This window comes from Galeopterus variegatus, unplaced genomic scaffold (genome assembly GCF_000696425.1).
Source record: "Galeopterus variegatus unplaced genomic scaffold, G_variegatus-3.0.2 Scaffold92, whole genome shotgun sequence".
Taxonomy (NCBI): Eukaryota; Metazoa; Chordata; class Mammalia; order Dermoptera; family Cynocephalidae; genus Galeopterus; species Galeopterus variegatus.
The window spans coordinates 679,232-698,908 of NW_007726203.1; the positions used below are offsets into that span (position 1 = coordinate 679,232).

The 19,677-nt window shown below is 55.5% G+C and overlaps 1 protein-coding gene across 1 annotated transcript; it reads right to left on the reverse strand.

Annotated features, from left to right (window-relative positions):
- Positions 1–7,986: 7,986 nt before the first annotated feature.
- On the reverse strand, positions 7,987–19,398 carry ZNF598 (zinc finger protein 598). The gene is made up of 12 exons (XM_008581988.1): positions 19,333–19,398; positions 13,731–13,843; positions 12,910–13,039; positions 12,364–12,575; positions 12,066–12,283; positions 11,364–11,481; positions 10,834–11,021; positions 10,621–10,702; positions 9,772–10,514; positions 9,258–9,408; positions 9,003–9,153; positions 7,987–8,907 (listed from the first exon to the last, which is right to left on the reverse strand). The coding sequence occupies exons 1-12, from the start codon at positions 19,396–19,398 to the stop codon at positions 8,554–8,556; spliced, it is 2,526 nt and encodes an 841-aa protein (XP_008580210.1). The 3' UTR covers positions 7,987–8,553.
- Between the last annotated feature and the right edge of the window lie 279 nt (positions 19,399–19,677).

Genomic DNA, 19,677 nt, shown 5'->3' on the forward strand with positions numbered 1-19,677 from the left:
TAGAATTCTCAATATTTGGGGGCCAGCCCGTGGCTCACTTGGGAGAGTGTGGTGCTGACAACACCAAGTCAAGGGTTAAGATCCTCTTGCTGGTCATCTTTAAAAAAAAATAAATAATAGGCCGGCCCGGTGGCACACTGCTATAGTGCGCCACTTGGGAAGTGTGGCGGCGCTCCCGCCAAGGGTTCGGATCCCACATACAGACCGGTTCCCGCTCACTGGCTGAGCGAGGCGCGGGAGCAACACCGAGGGTTGCGATCCCGTTGCCGGTCCCGGTCCGGTACGGGGGCGACACTGAGGGTTGCGATCTGTTGCCGGACACGGAAAAAGACAAAAAAATAAATTAAAAAAAAAATAATAATAATAATTCCCGATATCATTTTTTTTTTTTTTAAAGATGACCGGTAAGGGGATCTTAACCCTTGGCTTGGTGTTGTCAGCACCACGCTCACCCAGTGAGTTAACCGGCCATCCCTATATGGGATCCGAACCCGTGGCCTTGGTGTTATCAGCACTGCACTCTGCCAAGTGAGTCATGGGCCGGCCCCCGATATCATTTTTTAACAAATTTTTTTCTTGTTGGTTTCCTATTTCATTCATTTAAATCTGTATTATGTCCTTTACTTCCTATAGGCTATTTTGTTTTTCTCTTTCTGGCTTCTTGAGTGGAAAATTTAGCTTGTTTTCAACCTTTATTTTTCTCATACATTCATTCAAGGTTACAGATTTCCCGTCTGGTTTAGCTGCATCCTAAAAACTTTGATATATACTGAGGTCCTTCTTTCTTTCTTTCTTTTTTTTTTTTTTTTTAAAGATGACCGGTAAGGGGATCTCAACCCTTGGCTTGGTGTTGTCAGCACCACGCTCAGCCAGTGAGCCTACCGGCCATCCCTATATAGGATCCGAACCCGTGGCCTTGGTGTTATCAGCACCGCACTCTCCTGAGTGAGCCACGGGCTGGCCCTTTCTTTCTTTCTTTTTTTTTTTAAAAAAAATCACGTATAAGATGACCGGTAGGGCCGGCCCAGTGGCGCACTCGGTAGAGTACGGCACTTGGGAGCGCGGCGGTGCTCCTGCCGAGGGTTCGGATCCCATATAGAGACCGGTCCGCTCACTGGTTGAGCGTGGTGCGGGTGCAACACCGAGGGTTGCGATCCCGTTACCGGTCACGAAAAAGACAAAAAGGAAAAAAAAAAAAGATGACCGGTAAGGGGATCTTAACCCTTGACTTGGTGTTGTCAGTGCCACGCACACCCAGTGATCTAACTGGCCATCCCCATACAGGATCGGAACCCGTGGCCTTGGTGTTATCAGCACCACACTCTCCCGAGTGAGCCACAGGCCAGCCCTTTTGTTCTTGAAACAATATCAGACATCCAGAAAATTACAAATACAGAGAACTTTTTATTTTATTCCCTGAACCATTTGAGAGAACTCTTTGAGGGACATTCTACACACTAATCACACAGATTACTTGACCGTGTATTTGTACAAACAAGGACATCTTTCATCATGATCACAGTACACCGATACAGACATCAAAGGTGATCTGGTTGCTATCGTTATGTATCAAACCATCCCCAAAAGGTAGCTTGAAACAGTAACAGTCATTTAGTGCACGAATCTGCAATTTGGGCAGGCCTTGCTGGGGAAGGCTTGTCTCTGCTCCAGATGGTGTTGGCTGGGGCAGGGCCACCAGAGTCTAGAGGGTCCACCTCCAGGATTACCCCCTGACACAGCAGCATGTTGGTGCTGGCTGTCAGGTGAGGATCCCCGTCCTCTCCTCGCCCCTCTATTGCTTGACTTCCTTGCTTGACTTCCGTGTGGCTGGAAATAGCTGCTTTGAAGACTGTCAGATAATGCCAACATCTGTATCGTCTGCTTTGGCATCTGATCGACTTTTCCCCTGTGAGTTGAGGTTTTCCAGGTTCTTTGTATGCTAAATAATTCTGATTGCGTCTTGGGCATTTTGACTGTTTTGTACTATAATGAGACTCTGTGACTTGCTTCAATCCTGTGGAGAATGTTAATATTTTTGTTTTAGCAGGTAGTTGACCTGTTTGATTTCAGGCCACAGCTTTCTTCCTTTTTTTTTTTTTTTTCTTAAAAGATGACCGGTAAAGGTATCTTAACACTTGACTTGGTGTTGTCAGCATCACATTCTCCAAGTGAGCTAACCAGCCATCCCTACATAGGGATCAGAACCCACGGCCTTGGTGTTATCAGCACCACACTCTCCCAAGTGAGCCACGGGCTGGCCCCTAGGCCACAGGTTTCTGCCAGCCTTCTGCGGGGTGCGATCATCTCTTCTATTTCCAGGTTTGTGGTGCTATTCAGACCATGTGTGTGTGCTCCCCAGTGGCCAGTCTGAGACCCGGGTGGTGGTAAAGTCTGTGGTGTGCTGATCCATGCATGTGCTGCTGCGGGATGAGCCTGGGAGATCATCATTTTATGGGGTTACTTTCCTGAGTGCCCCTCTCTTTGATCCCTCAGTTCTCTCCAGTACCCTAGGGCTTCCCTTTTCAGTTGTCTGGCCAGAAAGGCTGGCTTTTATTTGCCCTGCTCTGCTGCATGCTTCCTGTGACTGTACCTGCATCCTGGGACAAGCCACAGGAGAGCCAAGAAGAAAAAACACCCTCCCTGGGCTGCAGTCCCTCCAACTGGGAAGGAAGATTCCCTCCCTCAGAGTTTTAGATGCCTGTGGGCCCCTGGTGCCGCCCCTGTCCCTGCCAAGACAGCGCTTCTCTGCTTTTTAATCCTAAACTGAATGTGTTTCTTTTGGAGTTCTCTATGCTGATGTTCACTCTGAGTGTCCCCGAATCCCACAGCCTGGCCCATTAGCTCAGCTGGTTGGAAGGCAGTGTTATAACACTAAGGTCAAGGTCTTGATCCCTGTACCAGCCAACTGCCAAAAAAAAAAAAGGCAAACACATGGCCGGTTTGATGGCACTTGAATTCTGGTCTTTCCCTGACTGTTGCTGCTGCTACTCTAAGTGCCCCCGCCAGCCGCTCTGGGCCTTTGGTCCAGGCTCTGCAGCCACTTCAGCAGGAGGTGGATGGATGGTGCTTGCTCCAGCCTCCCAGAACCTGAACCTGCTGCCTGTTTTGAACGTGAAATATCTTTTTGTCCTTTCAGAATTTTTCACATTTTGTATTATTCAATACTAACATTGATTGGCACATCAGTTTTCTTTGTTAGTATTTTTCCTGATATATCTTCCCACTCCTGTATTTTCAACTGTTCTGTCCTCTTGCTTTTTATGTGTCTATTATAAATAACTATAACTGGAACCTTCTTTAAAATTTCAAATATGAAATTTTATTCATCAACACTCCCCCCAATAGATAACTATGTATCTGGGTGACTTTGACCTGTCTACGTTGTGGGCACTCCTGAGATGTTTGCACTTATTCTGCGTTTCCCACTTACCATATTTTTCCTTTCTTCTAGCTTTGTTAAATTGATCTTTATTTTTTTTCTATTTTGTTGCCGTGGATTGAGTGTCCCCCCAAAACTTGACTCCCACTGTGTCAGTGTTAAGAGGGTGAGAAATACTATTATGGTAATAGAAAGGTGGGACCATGCTGTGGTGAATGGATTAATAATGGTCAGGGGTGTGATTCTGAGGGCTTTAAAAGGACAGTGCATGAGGAGTTACCGCTCTCTCTGCTCCACTATCTCACAATGTGATACCCTGATATCACTGAAGCCACCCCTAAAGAAAGCCCTCACCAGATGTGCTCCCTGGATTTTGGACTTCCAGCCTCTGAAACTGCAAGAAATTTCTTTTTGTTACAAATTACCTACTCATGTGTATTTTCTTATAAGCAAAAATATATATATAAGAACAAGCAACAGAAACGGACTAAAACATTTGTCCTATTGGTTTCTAATGTATTCTTCCAGTAGTTTTTGTTTTGGAGGGTGGGGGGGGTACAGCTGACCAGTACAGGAATCTGAACTGTTGATCTTGGTGTTACAATACAGTGCCCTAAAGCTCTTAAATTCTTAATATACTCACTTAACCTTTTTTTTTTTTTTTTTTTTTAAGAAATGTTAGTCAGTATTTCTGTCTTTTTTTTTTTTTTTCCGTGTCCGGCAACGGATCGCAACCCTCAGTGTTGCCCCCGCACCGGACCGGGGACCGGCAACAGGAGTGCAACCCTTGGCGTTGCTCCCGCGCCTCGCTCAGCCAGTGAGCGGGAACCGGTCTGTATGTGGGATCCGAACCCTCGGGCGGGAGCGCCGCCGCGCTTCCCAAGCGGCGCACTATCCAGTGCGCCACCGGGCCGGCCCCGTTAGTCAGTATTTCTATATTCCCCGAATGACAAGTGTTCTTATCCTCGCAGTCTTATGTTGGCGTTGTCCATGGTACTAGATGCAAATAATTAAGCACAAATTATTTACTTACAGAATTACAGATTTGCATCCCACCATTTCTAAATTGTTCTTTTTGTTGGAGTATATCTTAAACAATCTTCTCACTGAGTCTTACTCATTGCATTACTCCATGTTCTTTTATTATTATTAAGTTTTTTTACTTAGTCCGTAAACTGAAATTCCATTTTTTTTTTTTTTTTTAATTTGGTGACTGGCTGGTATGGGGATTGAACCCAGGACCTTGGTGTTGTCAGCACCACACTCTCACCAACTGAGCCAGGTGTCCAGCCCTGAAATCCCACATTCTTGAAGGATAGTCTTATTGGGTATGTAAATGGTCAGTTATTTTTCTTAGCACTTTGAAGATACTTCTTGGGTCATGCTAGAATTCTATGTTGCTGGTTAGAGCAATAATAAATGGACAATGTGCATTTTTTCTAGCTTATCTGTTGTGAAGGTTAATTCTAGGTGTCAACTTGATTAGATAAAGGAATGCCAAGAAACCTGGGAAAGCTATCTTTTTAGGTGTGTCTATGAGGGTGTTTCTAGCAGAGATTAGTATGAGAGCCTGAGTGGACTGGATGGGGAAGACCTACCGTCAGTATGGGCAGGAAATATCCAATCCGTTGGGGGCCCAGAGAGAACAAAAGACAGAGAAAAAAGGTGAAGCTCTCTCTCTATCCACTGGAGCTGGGATGTACTCTTCTCTCCTGTCCGTGGACATCAGAGCTCGAGACTTCAGCTTTTAGGTTCTGGGACTTACACCAAGGACACCATCAGCTTCCCTGGTTTTGAGGCCTCAGACTTGGACTGAGCCACACTACCAGCATCTGGTTTACAGACTGTAGGAACACAGGGGCCTGATTAGATAGGGAGTGCACAAAGGGCAAAAGCCTTAAGTGCACAGGATCAGAACTATATGTGCTGAAAACAGCAAAAATGTTCTGATTGTATAGTAGGGAACACTGAGATCATTTTCTGTCCTGTTCACACACTCCTTTTTGTACTTCTTTTGATACTATACTTAGATTGTTACATAGTCAAAGTCTTGACATTACAACAGAAGACGAGACAAGCCCGAGCTCGGGGTTGCACCTACTCTCTCCTTTTTTATGGGAGTTAGCTTGGTGTAGTCCCTCTCGGCCTCTCATTGCTTTCAAGTATTTGGGCTCTGAGTGATCCTTGTGTCTTCGTCACTGAGAAGATAGTGACGGCAGACGGCCTATCGTGGGACTTCTCTTCACAATTGTGTGAGCTAATCCTCTAATAAGTCCCCTCTCATATATTTATAACATACCCTATTGACTCTGTCTCTCTGGAGAGCCTCAACTAATACATCCGTCTTTTTTTTTTTTTTTTTTTTTAATAAAGATAACTGGTAAGGGGATCTCAACCCTTGACTTGGTGTTGTCAGCACCACGCTCAGCAAGTGAGCCAACCGGCCATCCCTATATAGGATCTGAACCCGTGGCCTTGGTGTTATCAGCACTGCACTCTCCCGAGTGAGCCATGGGCCAGCCCAACATCTGTCTTTTCTTGATAATGATTTTTAGGATTCTTTTCTCTCAAGTTCTGATATATCCAGATGTGGATCTTTAAGTATTTATTCTGCTCAGTGCTTGATGGCCTGTTTCTTCCTTTTTCAGTGCTGGGAAAAGCAATCATGACCCCTCTTGATGACCCCTCCCACTGCCTGCTTCTCCTGGACTCCCATCAGGCCCGCCCCATCCATCGCCAGCTGCCCTTCCTGTCTCTCAGCTCTGGCTCCTGGACAGATTCCCCAGCTTGGTCTTGTTTACCTTTCAACCCATCTACTGGGATTTTTATCTCGATTACTCACTCATTTCTAAGACTTCTAGTGCATTCTTTTCGCCGCCTCCTGGCTGAGTGAAGCACAGTTAGGAGCAGCCTCTGGAGCCAGAATGCCAGCTCTGCCACTTTCTAGCACAGCCACCCGGGCAAGCCTCTCAACCTGGCTGTGCCTCAGCTTCCCCTCTGTGAGAGGATGACAGTTCCTGTCACGGTGAGTAGGGTGAGGGTTGATGAGCTGAGCTTGAGAGGGTTTTTCACACAGCAAGCACTGCTGACGTGCTTCCTCGTGCTAGTGTGGTTGCTTCTTGCCCTTCTTTAAGAGTAGTTACTTCTGGGGCCGGCCCGGTGGCGCACTGGATAGTGCGCCGCTTGGGAAGCGCGGCGGCGCTCCTGCCCGAGGGTTCGGATCCCACATACGGACCGGTTCCCGCTCACTGGCTGAGTGAGGTGCGGGCGCAACACCGAGGGTTGCGATCCCGTTGCCGGTCCCGGTTCGGTACGGGCGCGACACTGAGGGTTGCGATCCGTTGCCAGACACGAAAAAAGACAAAAAGGAAAAAAAAAAAAAAGAGTAGTTACTTCTAGTTGTAATGAGATGTCCTGCTTCCCTGACTGCTCTGCTCTTCTGTGGGGTTGGTCTTGCTCAAGACCCTTATGAGCCTCTGCAAACAGGAACAACAGCTGCCAGAGGCATCTCCTGTGTGGTGAGCACAGGTGGCCTGTGCCCAGCCCAGTGGAGGGTGAAGGTGCTCATCTCCCAGTGGGGCAGAGCATGGCCATCAGTCGGGGACACTACTGGAATCCCACTGTTCACATCCTCAGCTTTGGGCAGGCAGTGCCAACGCAGCCATGCGGCTCTGACCCTCCTGGCCCTCTGCAGGCCACTGACCTGGGCTCTTCACCATAGGTGACTCTTCCTATTTTAGAAAAACATCGTTTCTTCTGTTCTGAAGACGTTTTCTTTGCCTTATTTGATGTGGCTATGTGTTGAGAACTTCTTTCCTTCTCTGTTTAGAGCACAAAGGGCAGGTTTCAGTGTGTATCCAGTCCCCCTCCAAAATACTAGATCCAGGGCTGGCCAGTTAGCTCAGTTGGTTAGAGTGTGGTGCTGATAACACCAAGGTCAAGGGTTCTGATCCTGGTACCGGCCAGCCACCAAAAACAAACTTAATACTAGATCCAAATAATTAATCACAAATTATTTTCCTACAGTATTTCAGACATGCCCCCAGTTTCTAAATTCATCTTATTGAAGTATATCTTTTTTTTTTTTTTTTTTTTAAAGATGACCGGTAAGGGGATCTTAACCCTTGACTTGGTGTTGTCAGCACCACGCTCAACCAGTGAGCCAACCAGCCATCCCTATATGGGATCCGAACCCGTGGCCTTGGTGTTATCAGCACCGCACTCTCCCGAGTGAGCCACGGGCCGGCCCAATGGAGTATATCTTTAATAGCTCTTTTATCAGTCTATGGATATAAACTTTGAGTCTTTGTATTACTCCCACATTCTCAAAGGATAGTTTTACTAGGGATACACGTGTTAGGTCAAACATGATTATATCCATTCCTGAAAGGCCTGGGCAGTGCAAGACCCCCAAGAACTGGGGCCTGCATGGGCTGCCTCTTCCCGTGAGCAAATCCCAGCTGCCCATCTCTCCCCAACGGGCCTTTCTCCACCCCAGTACCCACCAGCTGGCTGACTTGCCAGAGCTGCAGCGTGTGACAAAGTCTCAGAGTGCCACTGGCTTCAGGTGCACTCAGAAGGCAGGGAAGCTCAGAAAACCAGCTATATGCAGTATTGCAAAATAAATTTATTTGAAGATAAACTGTCTTATAAAAGGTCAGAAGCAATTTGAGATCCCAGATTCAGCTTGTCTTGTAAAAAGATTCAACTTCAAGTAGCACAACTTCGTGTCTGCCTTTAATCCTGAACATTCTTGAACATGAAACAACCAACTGTTTACACAACACGCTCAACACCTGGCTCCAGCACAAGGGGGTCCGCAGCTTTCGACCCTGGGGGCTGCAACCCTCAGACTCAGGAGGGCACAGATCAGACCACAGTGGCCTCTGGCTTTGACAGCAGGGACAGGTCCTGGCATCCCAGCCCTTCCCTCCCCTGACACCTTCCAAAGCACAAGACTACAAACCAAGTCCAGCCCACTGCTAAGGCAGGGGATGGAACTTTGTGTGACAGTGTGCTTATGGGGCAGGGTGGCCCTTCTGGCGACTCCCTTGGGGCTCAGCCAGACAACAGGCCTCTGCAGGGGGCCTCACCAGGCCTTCCCGGGCTGCCTGGCAGCCCGGAGGAGGAAGGAGAGGCTCATGGGTGTGCAGCTCCTGCCCACATGGTGGGAGCTACGTGATGATCCTGGCAATTGCCTGCAGTGAGGGGAAGTCGTCATCCCGGGCAGCGTGCAGTGCCTGGTGGCAGCTGATGTCATTGTGTGTGAGCACCTGCTGACAGGTGGGGCACACGCAGCAGTCCAGGCCCGCCTGCTGGGCACTGGCCTGCCACGCACTCTTCTTGTTCTTCTTGGACTTAGTGCTGGGGGGCTTCTCATGGCTGAGGAAGTCCACATGCGCAGACAGCAGCTCCTGCTGCTTGGCCGTGTCGGGCAGAAGCACCAGCAGTTCATTAAAGATCTTCTGGAAGTTCTCTCCGAGCAGGTCCCGGCAACTCTTGTAATACTGGGCTGCAGAGATTATGCCCTGCCACCCGGAGGGCCAGACCTAGTTACTCCCATTCCAGCCTGGGCCCCGGGCAAGCACAGACCAGTCGCCCCGCACCCCTCAGCCCGCCTGACCTGTCTGAACTTCCCCGAGTGGCTCTTGAACTTGCTGAAACGGGCTTCGTCGCTCTGCAGAAAGTCCTTGATGGACTGGATGAGCCACAGGTTCCTCTCCCGGAAGTTCTCGGGAACCAGGTAGGTCCGGGGTGGGGGTGTCAGCCTGGGTCTGGGGTCAGGAAACGAGGAGGAGGTGGAGGCTTCAGCCTCTAGGGTGGCCCAGGTGAGGACACCCTTCCCCTGGTGGCACAAGGCTGCAGCCCACCCACTTACGCTTTCGTGGTGGTGGTGGTGGTGGGGACGCAGGCCGGGTGGGGGCTGGGCAGGAGGCCGGAGAAGCCAGGGGGTGGCTTGCTGATGGAGGGCACCAGACCTGGTGGGGGTGGGGGTGGTGCACCCTTCAGGAGCAGCACAGTGTTGAAGCCTACAGGGGTGGTGTGACGAGACCCAGCATATGACCCTCTGGCTGTGCCTCCCCAGGCCGCCCGGCCCTCCAGGCCTGGCTTCGCTCACGGCCGTGCCTCCTCCCCATAGCAGGCTGGGGCCAGCACACACACCGCCCTCACCACACACCAACCCGGGCCCACGGGAGCACCTGCTTCACAGAGAGGAAAGGGGCACAGAGCGGTTGAGTGGCAGCTGGCAGATGGTGGTGCCTGCGCCAGCACTCGGCCCACAGGCTGTCTTGCAGCTGGGAAAACACCTCACACCCGTGGGCTCTAGCCTGACTCCACCTCCCCAGCCCTCTCCCCAATACCTGGGAGCAGGCCTGCCCCTGGCACTGTACCTGGGGGAGGGGGCATCCTGGGCGGGCAGGGGCCGCTGAGAGCTGGGAAATCTTCCTGGGGTGTGGGGCAGGGGAGGGGCCCCAGGGGCCTGGGGAGTCCAGGGGGTTCCTTGGGGGTGCTCCGTGCTGGGGCTGGCCCCTCTGTGTGTCCATTGACGATGACAACGGCTGGCCCTTCAGCCCTGGTGGCGGGGGCTTCAGGGGCCAGCTCAGCCCCAGGGCGTTTTGGGGTGTGGTCAGGGGGCAGTGGCGGGGGCGAGGCAGCACTGGGCTTCTCGGAGCCCACCTTCTTCTTCCGGCCAACTCTGGTGGAGGTCTGGGTGGAGGCCGGCCCCAGCAGGGAGGAGACGGCAGCCACGGTGGGCACGCTCCGTGGCTCCTCCTCAGCAGGGGTTGAGCCACCCTTCCTGCTGCCCCTGCTCCCCTTCCCAGCCTTCCTGGAGGGCTGGCAGCCCCTGCCAGTAGCCTGGGCCTCTGGGGTGGGCTGGGTCAGTTTTTTGCTGCAGCTGCTGTGCCAGGCTGAGATGAGGCTGGTGGGGGCAGTGCTGGGCTTGGACGCTGAAGACACCAGGGCAGGGAAATCCTCCTCCTGGAAGGTGTTCCTGCCCCTGGCAGGAACGGGGTAGGCCAGCGCCAACCCCACAGGGCCTGCTGCTGCTGCTGTGGAGCAGGAAGAAGAAGCAGACGCAGAGAGGCAGGGGAAGTCTTCCTCCTTGAGCTTTGGGCTGGGCTGCGGGAGGGTGCTGAGTCCAGGTAGGGGAGAGCTAGTCAGGGGCTCACCAGGCCCCGGCCTGCTCTGCAACCCCACCTGGAGGTGCCCCACACCTTCACCTCAGTTCCCACACACACCTCGAAGGGGTGGCCCCGGGGACTGGGCCTGGTGCTGAGATCTCTTGGCTTACAGGACCATTTGTGGAGTCTTCTTTGGGGCCTACAAAACGCGAAAGGACCCTAGGTCAGGGTGCAGGGCAGGCCCCCGGGGGGGATCGGGGAATGTAAGACTGTTGTCAAGCTTGCAGTTGAGGGCCTGGGCAGAGCTGCCCACAGGCAGGGATGGCTCACCCGGGCCTTCACCCTGAGGCCGTGGCAGGCGACGGGGACCCTGGGGCTCCATGGGCCCCGGTGCCGCTGCCTCCTCCTTCTTGGGCCTACTGCCGTCCTCCTGGTCCTCACTCCTACGGGTCTCCTCCTGCTGCTGTGTGGCCACTGAGGCCCGGATGGCAGCTGCCACTTCTCGGTCCTCTTCCTCCCTGGGATGGGGAGGCCAGCCCTCAGGCTGAGCAAGGCCCAGGACCACGGCCTCAGGAGGCAGAACCTGGGTCGTGATGCCTCTGCCCTGCCGGGGCCTACACACGCACTTGCCTCACAGGCGCTTCCCAACACAACTGCACTCACCTTCCGAGTGACACAGGCCCCTGTCACCCACCCCTAACCCTGTTGTCTCTGGCTAAAACTAGAGGAAAGAAAAAAAAAAAAACATCTGCTCACTGAGGACGTTGAGCAGTCTGTCACCATACTCCGGACCCCAGAAGTCCTGGCCCCACCTCAGGGAAGGGGCCAGAAGAACGTCGGCAGCAAGCAAATCCTCCCACCTCTTGTACCTCCAGCTGCCTCGGCGACTCTGCTGGCCTCCACGCCCGCTGGCCCGGCCCGCTCGGCCCTGGCGGTTGTACCTGTCCACCTCCTCATAGTCCTCGCCACCAATGACCCCTGTAGCAAGCAGAAAGCCTGTCACTGTCCCAGGCCCTGGGAGGACAGCAGAACTGATGGCCCGGCTGTCCAGGCCAGCCCTGGGACAGTACTCAGGCTTAGATGGCAGAGGCTTCCCTGCCCCCACGGCATTCAAGTCCAGGAGACGGGTGCAGACACCTTATAGGGTCCACACCAGCCCCAGATCTCTGCAACCTGGGTACCAAGTCCCAACAAGCAATGGGATGGGAAAGGAGCCTGGGCCCCATAGCTCTGGACCAGGACCTACACATAACAGGCACTCAATAAAGCCTCCTGACTCAGGAAGGAGCCCCAGGGACCCCAGAACAGCAGATGTAAGACACTGAAGGAGGTAGGCTGGAGCACGGAGTGGCCTGTACCCACAACTGCATGCAGGCACCCACAGCCCATCAGGTGGCCAGGAGATAGGCTCACCTGAACCCTCTCAGCCCTGGTAGAGCTGTAGGGAGGCAGATCTGGACCTGGGTCTGAGGCCTCCAGAGCAGGATGCTGGCCACGTGGGCCCTTCAGATCCCTCCCCAGGGGTAGCCAGGCCAGGCTGGAGGTCACTGGCGCCCACTCACCTTCGCTCCGGCGCGAGTGGCGTGGGGTGTAGCTGAACTGCAGGTCAATCTGGCGGTTCTGGCGGGCCTCGGCACGGCTCCGGCTGTGGCAGGCCGTCCTGTGGGCCTTGAGGTCAATCTCGGTGCGGAAGGCATGTGTGAACTGCTCCGTGCTACAGCGGCCCTCCTCGCACAGGAAGTGCCTCTCCCGGAAGTGCTCGCGCAGGTATGCGTAGTCACTGGTGGCGGACAGGGCATCAGCACTGCCGGCCAGCGCCCAGGTGCCCTGGGGGAGGGTCGCCTCTGCCCCACTGATCACCTGTAGTAGTCCTGGGCCCCATCCGAGTCACAGAAGTGGCAGAAGTAGTGGTCACGGCGCAGGTGCTTGAGCAGCTCGTCGTTGTCCAGGTAGCGCTCGTCGCAGAACTTGCAGAGTGGGTGCCCGCGGTGTGATGTGTCATCCAGGTCCCCCTGCATGCGATGCTGAGCCAGGTCCTTACGCGAGTACCATTTGCGCTCATACGTGAAGATCTGAAGGGAGCGGAGGGCTGGGCACAGGGTAGGGGCTCCTGGGCCTCCCACCTCTTCCCACAGGCAGCACCAACGCAGTGAGGGACAAGCAGAGGGCTCTGACGGCACCGGGGCTGCCCCAGAGTGCTGGAATGGGGAGCCTGGTGGGCCCATGCAGCCAAGATGTGCTGGGAGGCACCGGAGGTCTCTGGGGGACCAGCATGCAGCTGCCCTGAGCCACCCGGGATCAGAGGCAGGAGAGGACCAGCCCTCCCGGCTGTGTGGCCACACCCTGCACAGCCCCCTTGGCAGGGCGGGGCCCCAGCCTGGCCCTCCCGGTCCATGGTGGTCGCACCTTGAGGTGTTTGAGGCATAGCTTGCAGCAGAAGAGCTCATGCTGCTTCCGCATGTGCTGCTCCAGGTCCCCGAAGAGGCCAAAGGGTGGCAGCTCAGGGCACCGTGGGCACTCGTGCTGTAGCAGCTGCCTGGGGAGATACAGGAGCCGCCACCATCCCAGCACTCAGCATCACTGCCTGTAGGTGGCTGCCCACAAGGTCCCACGTCAGGGGGAGACAATGACAGGGCCTGCATGGCAGCCTGGGGTCAGGAGCCCTGGGCTCGCCCTGAGCCAGGAGATGACAAGCACCACCCTGTGACAACTGTGCCTGTTAATGTATTTTCGGGACATCGGCTAAGAGCCTGACTTGCACGAGCTCACGTGCCCTAAAACAGCCCCAAACAAGGGTCAGCCTGTGGCTCACTCGGGAGAGTATGGTGCTAATAATGCCAAGGCCACGGTTCAGATCCCTATAAAGGGATGGCCGGTTAGCTCACTTGGGAGAGCGTGGTGCTGACAACACTGAGTCAAGGGTTAAGATCCTCTTACCTGTCATCTTTAAAAAAAAAAAAAAAAGCCCCAGACAGCACATGCTGCACGCCACACAGCTCCCCCAGGGAACACCTGCGTTCTCCACTGCCACCCTAGGAGGGTGTTGCTGCATCCCCAGTCACCCGCCTGTCACACAGCTGGGCTGTGGATGTTTGGAGATGGAAACGCAGCCCCCTTGGGTTTGTGAGGAGCTTGGAGGTGCCAGGCTGTGCCTGTCCCCATCACCAGGGCCACACAGGTGAGGCTACCTGCACACCCTCGGGCCCAGGGATGAGGACCCCTCTCACCTGTACAGCGCAAACACTTTTCCATCTGCGAAGTAGATGTCGTACTTCTTCTCATGCTGCAGCTGGTGGAGGGGGATTGTGGCGAAGGCGGGAAGCTTCCTCCCAAAGACCACCTGCAGCCGAACGCGAGCAGGAGTGGTCAGCAGGGCACAGATGGCTCCCCCAGCCCGGACACAGCAGACGCTGAGAAGACAGGGAGCCCCTCTCCTCACCCCCAGCCCACCCAGCTGAGGTGGCCGGGACAGAGATGTGACGCCTGGCCTCTCCACCAAGGGCAGCCAGGCCACGTCCACCCGTGGGCCCCACAAGCCTCCTCCGTTTCCCGGGCACTGCCCTGCCCTCGCAGACCCTGCCCTATCAGAGACCGAGCGCTCTCAGCACACCAGGGCTTCATGGGATGTTGAACACAGAATGGCTTTCCTGGGAAGGTGGGGACATGCACTCCAAGCAGCAACTAAGGAAATAATGAAAGCCACCAGCCCAGGAAGCATCAGGCGACCTGCATCAGGGCCTGGCCACCCTCCACCTAGCATCTCGTCCCTGTTTCCATGACACTTTGTGGGGGGGCTCCTCCCTAGCACTGTTGTATTGAGCCAGCCACGTCACCCACTGCTGGCTGCTCCCTGCCTGTTGTTCGGGGCTGTGTGGGGCACCAGGGGGATGGGCCAAGGCACACTCAGCAGGTGCTGGTGTGGAAATCTCTGCAGTTGGGGCTCATTTCTCAGGGGTCCCCAGCACCTGCTGGAGCCTGGATGCCAAAAGACCCCCTCTCGTCCCTTCCTGCAAAGGTTGGGGGCAAGACCCATCAGTCTGCTCTGCCCTCCACAGACTCTGAACACTGGACTGTGACCCCTGTCCCAGACCCCCCCCAAGCTCAGGTCTCCCCCTCTCCCCTCCAGCACTCTCTCACCATGGGCACCTCCACCCCATCTCCCCTCCCTGATCAAGCCCATACCTGGCTCCCCCTGTCTGCCCCTGAGCCTGTCACTGGCCAGTTCCTCAGCTCAGGGTCCTTGGAGTAGCTCCAAGTCCTCACCAGCACACTCAGGAGGAAGGCCTTGCCATGGGAAAGGTCATGCCAAGATCATCGCTGTTATGTTTAGCCTTCATTTGGAACCAGAACGGCCATGAGCTTGGGAAAGCTTAGGACTGGCCAGGGAGAGCAGGGACCATGAGCATGCATGGGTGTTCACACTGTACCCAGCAGCAGAGACCTATGTCTGCTTCTCCACCCCACCCAACAGGAGCCAGGGACTCATCATGGAGGACAGGGTGGGGACCAGGGGCTGGATGAGCACTGGCCAGCAGGCCTTTCTTCCTCTTGTCACCATGTCTGTCAAGGTTGGGCAAGATGAGCTGACTGCTGGCCTCTGCAACCCCTGCCACACGCCGAGCTTGGGTGAGCACCTCATCTCCAACCACACTCCCATGACAGTCATTAGATGAGAGGTACGGCTCCATCCGAAAGGCCTAATGATAAGGACCCTTCTGCATCCCTGTGTGTCCCTGGCACTCTTGCTCCCCAGGCCTGAACGTGGAAAGGTCCCTGTGCCTTGTGCCGACCTCATAGGGGATCTGCCCTCCTGGCACAAGCTCCTGCCCAGCCTATCCTTCCAACCACCCCCAAGGACTCTCCAGCCCAGACCCCAGCAGGTGCACAGGATGGGAGCCAGTCACAATGCTCCTGGAACTAATGGCCGAGACTCCCAGGCACCACACAGGGCCTGCTGCAGCTTCCCCGAGGCAGCACAGGCAGCAGATCTAAGAGCCTCTGCTTGTGAGGCGGCCAGACGAGCAGCCCTCCAGGGAACTCCCCAAGGCTGCCAAAAAGCATCCAAGCCCAACAGACTCAGTGGAGGAACAACTTCCTTCCCCAGAGGAAGCCTGTGGCAGGGCACCCCCAACACCACCTCCCCTGGCGCTCTGCTTTCAGGTGTGTGCTTGATCTACCTGGGGGCATCTTATCTGGCTGCCTTGAGATAGGCCAGGACATAGCTGCAAGGAGAAGCCCCATCTCCTCTTGAGCTGCAGGGCACCTATCTCCCCAGAGTGCAGCCACACTGGGGGAGTGGAGACTCATCCTCACTGCCCGAGCTCACGGCATCTGTGTCCCAAGCAATGCTGGCACACCGCGAGCCTCAAGAGACCTGTTGAACGGCACTGGTGGTAAAGCCTCTCTGAGGAGGTCAGGAAGCAGCTGGGGGCAGAGGAGAGGCAGGGCGATGGGCACAGAGGCTGAGATGAGGTGGGGTCAAGGAGGGCCAATATCACCTAGCATGAAGGAGTTAGGGAGGACCGGAACGGTGACAGCCCTGGAGACAGGAGGGACAAGAGGACGGAGTCAGATGTGTAGAGAAGCCAGTCCCACTCCACTGGTGCCGAGGGCGCATCTCGTGCCATTGATACAGCAAAACCAAGAAGCATGAGCAGGGGACACAGGGCAGGGGCAGCACCAAGATGCCCTGGAGGGTCCATGTGCACAGAGGACAGGGGCAAGTGCCCCAACCACATGGAGGGCCAGCAGGCCTGGGACATTCTCTCCTGAGCAGTCTGGTGTGGATGGCACAGGCTGGCAACACCTGAGCTGAGCCGGGCTGGGAGATGGGTGTGTGTTGGGGGGGTGGGCACTGGGTTGACTCACAAAGGGATAGGGACCACAGGAAGAGGCCCAGGAAAAGAAAGTGGCCATGGGCAATGCAGGATGGAGGCTGGTTTGCTGGAGAGTGAGGGTGAGCAGGTTTGGAGCCACAGGGCCAGGAGTGGGGTGATGCAAACTGCTGGTGGGGGCCTGAGGCTGTGGAAGAGACAGGGAGACCAGGGCTGGTTATCCAGACCTGGTGAGTGGACAAGGGGACAGTAGTGCAACCTGTGAGAGGACAGTAAAGCGTCCCCATCCCAACAGAGGACGAGGATGAGGCAAGTGTCTGGACAAGGATCGACACGAGGACAGGTGGCCAGGCCAGAGATGGCAGGAGTCTGCCAGGGATCCGACCAGCAAGACCCTCCCTCCCTGGGGACACTCCAGTCAGTCCCGGCTGTGGGCAGAGGAGTGTGCAGGCCGGTGGGAGACGGCTGCCCTGAGGATCAAAGGGAGGAAGGCAGGAGACACCATCCTGTCACCCCACCGGAGGGGTCATGAGTCCAGGACAGAAGCACGGGCCAGGCCTGGACACTAGAGGAGAGGCTGTCCTGGGCAGCCCTGGGTGGGCTAGGCAACAAATGATCAAGGGGGAAGGAATGCCTCTAGATGAGTCTCAGGGATGGCCAGGCCAGTGCCATAGAAGAGCGAGAGAAAATGGGGGTGAGAGGCCTGCTCCCAATAGGGACGGGTGCAGGTGTCTGCCTTGCTGCGCCCTGAGTGGTGCTGGCAGTGGGCACCAGCAAGAGTGGGATGATGGTGAGAGCCAGCCAGGCCAGGGGAGGGGCAACCCTGGTGTGGGAGAGAGAGGACAGGGTGGGCCCCTGGGGATCACTCCCTGGGGCACCTAGAGTCTAAGCCCCCAAGGCCCAGATGAGGACAGGAGCAGGGATGATCTCACAGAGAGGGCCAGGACCATAGGGTGAGAGGCGGGGCTTTAACAAAAAACACGACAGAGTCAGCGGGTCCTGCCTACTGACCTGGGCCATGGTAACCATGGGCCGGCTTTCAGCCCTCCCCTCCTACTTCCTGCCTGTAAAACAGGGGGTGGGACTGCACTGGGTGCCCTGGAGCCCCATGACTCCTGTGACAACACTGGGGACCAGGACAAGATAGAGAGCAAGACATGAATCGTCTTTCAACAGAAAGTGGCCAGTGGGAAAGATGTGCTCAGAGAAGAGGAGGATGAGGACCCTGGGGGATTCACCACCCAAGTCATCAGGCACTGGTCTTGATCAGCCGTGCCCCCCGGGACCAGTGCTGCCTCTACCTCCCATCAGAAGGCGACCTGCCTGAGTCTCTGCCTTGAGCACCCCCGGCACAGCCCGGGTTGATCCGGCTCCTCGCCTGACCAGCAGCTGCAGGGCCATGTTGTGGCTGCTCACTGCCAGCTGTAGCCCCCACCCCAGGGGCCTGCACGGGAAGGGCTCAGTTAAGCTGTGCGGGATTAGCCAGCAAACGAGTCTGGTCTGGTCTGTTCCACACAGCAGGTTGGCACACCTTCCTCCCAGTTTTCAAAAAAACTTAGTTCCATGGGGCTGGCCCGTGGCTCATTCGGGAGAGTGTGGTGCTGATAACACCAAGGCCACGGGTTTGGATGCCATATAGGGATGGCCGGTTAGCTCACTGGGTGACGCGGTGCTGACAACACCAAGTCAAGGGTTAAGATCCCCTTACCGGTCATCTTAAAAAAAAAAGACTTAGTTCCATAAGGGAGGGCAAAGCAGAGGCAGGGTTCAGGGGTTGAGGGTCACTGTGGGCATTCCTGAGCAGGCATGCAACACAGGATGTATTTAGAGCATAGTGCAGGACTCAGCAAAGGAAAAGGAAGGGCTAGGATGAAGCTGCGAGGGTGGGAGGGAAACAGGATGAATCCAAGGGAGAAGAGAGCACCAGGCTGAGCTGGGCAGTCATCTTGCCCAACAGCAAACTTCCCAGGAACCCTCCTGCTGCCCAGCAATGTGGGGCAGGAGAGAGGAAGCCCAGGCTCGCCTGGGGGCACCCAGTGCCAAGCCACACCCAAGCCGGAACCTGCTGAACACTCACATCAACAGCCCCTTGCCACAGTGCTCTTGGAGGGTGTGGGGCCCACGTGGAGTAAGAGGCCAAATGCTGGCTACAGCAGCCATACGTAGGTGCTCACTCATTTCCTGAGTGAGAAGCAAACGGGGCCAAGACCTCACGTGTGAAGACCACCACCGTGCCTTCCTTCCTGCAAGGAAGCTCCAGGCGTGCTGGGAAACCTAGCCGTTCGGAGTTACATCATGCTATGCAAGACCGGCCGATGAGGCAGGCTCTGGCAAGGCAGGGAGCTGTCCTGTGAGTAAGCTCACAGGCCAGAGTCTTCCCCAACTGAGTGTGCACCCCACATCTCTCCGAAGTCTGGATCCGCCTCCTTCCACCACATTACACACTAACAGCATCTCCAAATGGTTTTTTCCAATACGGCACTGAGTAGGTGCCCACGGCATGCTCAGAGGATTGCAGCATCTCGCTGGCTCCTTTAACATAGATGTTCACTAAAAAAAACAAAAAAAAAAAAAAAAAAAAGAAAGAACCTATCCCTAATATCCCTCAATACTGCTGTTTCTGCGTCATTTCTAAGGAGAGAAAAGTCATTTCCTAGCCGATGTCACCAGCCAAAGCCTTCCATGAACAAACCAAAGGAATTTCACTATGCTGGAAGCAAACAGATGCCTAAGTACAGCAAACCAAGAGAGCTCCAGATAGGTGCTCCGGGCCAGCAGCTGGCACTGCTGGGAGTGCGGTGGGGAAGCCGCACGGCGCCCTCTGACCCATCCAGGGCTTCCAAGTCTGGACAGAGTCAGAAACATCCCCGCTTCACTCTGGACCTGAGGCCCCAAATCGGAACTGGCAAGGAGGAAGGAAACTTCCTAACAGGTTTACCCCCACCAACCAAGCACCCTGAGACCTTCCCCCGTGGTGGGCAGGTCCGAGTGTCACCTCCACTCGACAGATGGGATCGCTAGTCTCAGAAGGGGGGCCCAGACACACAGCTGGGGTGGCCATGCCCGCAGTTCGATCCTCTGTTTCCAGAATAGAGACCCCCGAGGAATAAACTCCCACAGACCATGCCCCTTTCCGGGCCCGAGAGGAGTTCCCGGGGTAAGTCCCCAGGCTGTGTCCCACAGGGACTGCTCGGCCGCCTCCTGACTCGCGGCCCCGGTCGCCCCCCGTCGACCCCCCGGCCTGGACCCCGCCCCGGGCGGCCCCGGCGGGCCGCGGCCGGACGGCAGGAAGGCGAAGACCCTTCCCGCCCGCCCGGCGCCCGCCCCGGCGCCCCCGGGC

Excerpts from the sequence above, each read along its gene's own strand:
- ZNF598 (XM_008581988.1), bottom strand. The coding sequence starts at position 19,398 with ATGGCCACCCCAGCTGTGTGTCTGGGCCCCCCTTCTGAGACTAGCGAT. Across the intron at positions 13,040-13,730 it reads AAAGTGTTTGCGCTGTACAG|GCAGCTGCTACAGCACGAGT; the intron begins GTGAGAGGGGTC and ends GTATCTCCCCAG. Across the intron at positions 10,515-10,620 it reads CCCGGGGCCACCCCTTCGAG|CACCCTCCCGCAGCCCAGCC; the intron begins GTGTGTGTGGGA and ends ACCTGGACTCAG.